Source organism: Sinocyclocheilus rhinocerous, unplaced genomic scaffold (assembly GCF_001515625.1).
Source record: "Sinocyclocheilus rhinocerous isolate Xijiao unplaced genomic scaffold, SAMN03320098_v1.1 scaffold2021, whole genome shotgun sequence".
NCBI classification, from domain to species: domain Eukaryota; kingdom Metazoa; phylum Chordata; class Actinopteri; order Cypriniformes; family Cyprinidae; genus Sinocyclocheilus; species Sinocyclocheilus rhinocerous.
Genome location: NW_015662687.1, coordinates 272,168 through 273,509, shown reverse-complemented (window position 1 = coordinate 273,509; position 1,342 = coordinate 272,168). Strand labels below are relative to the sequence as shown.

Here is a 1,342-nt window from a genome sequence, read left to right as displayed (position 1 = left end):
TTATAATAACAAATTATTACTATTAATATTATTATTATGGCATTGTCATTATATCCCAAATATCACAATTACTATTGGTCACACATTATATATATATATATATATTAAAAGATATAAATACATGAATTGACTTTATCAAAAGGGAGAGTAAAGACGTTTATAATGATACAAAATATTTTTATTTCAATTATATTCTGTTATTTTAAACTTTTTTTATTATTAAAGAATCATGTATCATGATTTCCACAAAAATATATTAAGGAGCACAACTATTTTCGACATTGATAATAATAATAAATGTTTCTTGAGCAGCAAATCAGCATATTTGAATGATTTCTGAAGGATCATGTGACACTGGAGACTGGAGTAATGATGCTGAAAATTCAGCTTTGATCACAGAAATAAATTACATTTTAAAATATATTCAAATAGAAAACAGTCATTATGAATTGGAATAATATTTCATTGTATTTTCACAGTACCTGCTTTCATTATTTAGAAACTGGGTTACTCATGAATGGATTACTTCCTAATTGGGGGTCCTTGGCATCACAAAACCCTGAATGAATGAGCCAAGCTTTAAACTTAGAGGTACTGACTTAACATGAAAGTGGCCACTGTTTGCAGGAACCAGCCATTGCCTGATTGCATCAATTTGTCTTTCAGTCCCAACTTTGAAACCGGCCCCCAGTGGAGACCAAACTCGATTAGGTCAACAGGAACCAGTTCACAGAATGCAAATTGTTGAATGAAAATGTCAGCTGAACTTCCCGTGACCTTAGGCTTTATGTGCTTGTAATACCATCACAGCCTGAGTGGAAACAGCTAATCCACTTTTTTTTCCATTTTGTGTGTTTCTCTCCCTCTCTCTGCGCAGCTCCATCTGCAGTGACTGTCATCAGGAAGGACCGAACATCCAGAAACAGCATCTCACTGTCATGGATGGAGCCAGAGAGACCCAATGGAATCATTTTGGACTATGAGGTCAAATACTATGAGAAGGTGGGAGCAGTTTAATTTTGATTCGCTGTGGGCATTCACTGCATTAACATTTTCATTTGAAGTCATCACTTTGCCCTTACATTTGGCATCATTAGCAATCTTGGTCCAGAGTGCACATTCATATACCTGGGAGCATTTCAAGGCATTAGTTGATGTGGCTTAATTTGATTGTTCGAGGTGAAATAGAGTCTGTCTGCTCTGCTAAGAGATGTTTGCCTGAAATTAAATTTTTAACCAATGTTACCTTAATTTTTGATTTCATTGAGTGAAACCTATTTCTTTTGGACAGTCTCTTCAGCCAACTAAACAGAATCACCCCAGTGATTCAAGTGTTTTTTAT

At 34.6% G+C, this 1,342-nt stretch overlaps 1 protein-coding gene across 1 annotated transcript in view; it reads left to right on the top strand.

The window, feature by feature from the left end:
* LOC107728240 (ephrin type-A receptor 3-like) overlaps positions 1-1,342 on the top strand; it is a 96,670-nt gene that overhangs the window by 74,404 nt on the left and 20,924 nt on the right. The window contains exon 6 of the mRNA XM_016538351.1: positions 878-1,002. Coding sequence (XP_016393837.1) covers positions 878-1,002 — 125 coding nt within the window. The remainder of the gene's footprint in view (positions 1-877; positions 1,003-1,342) is intronic.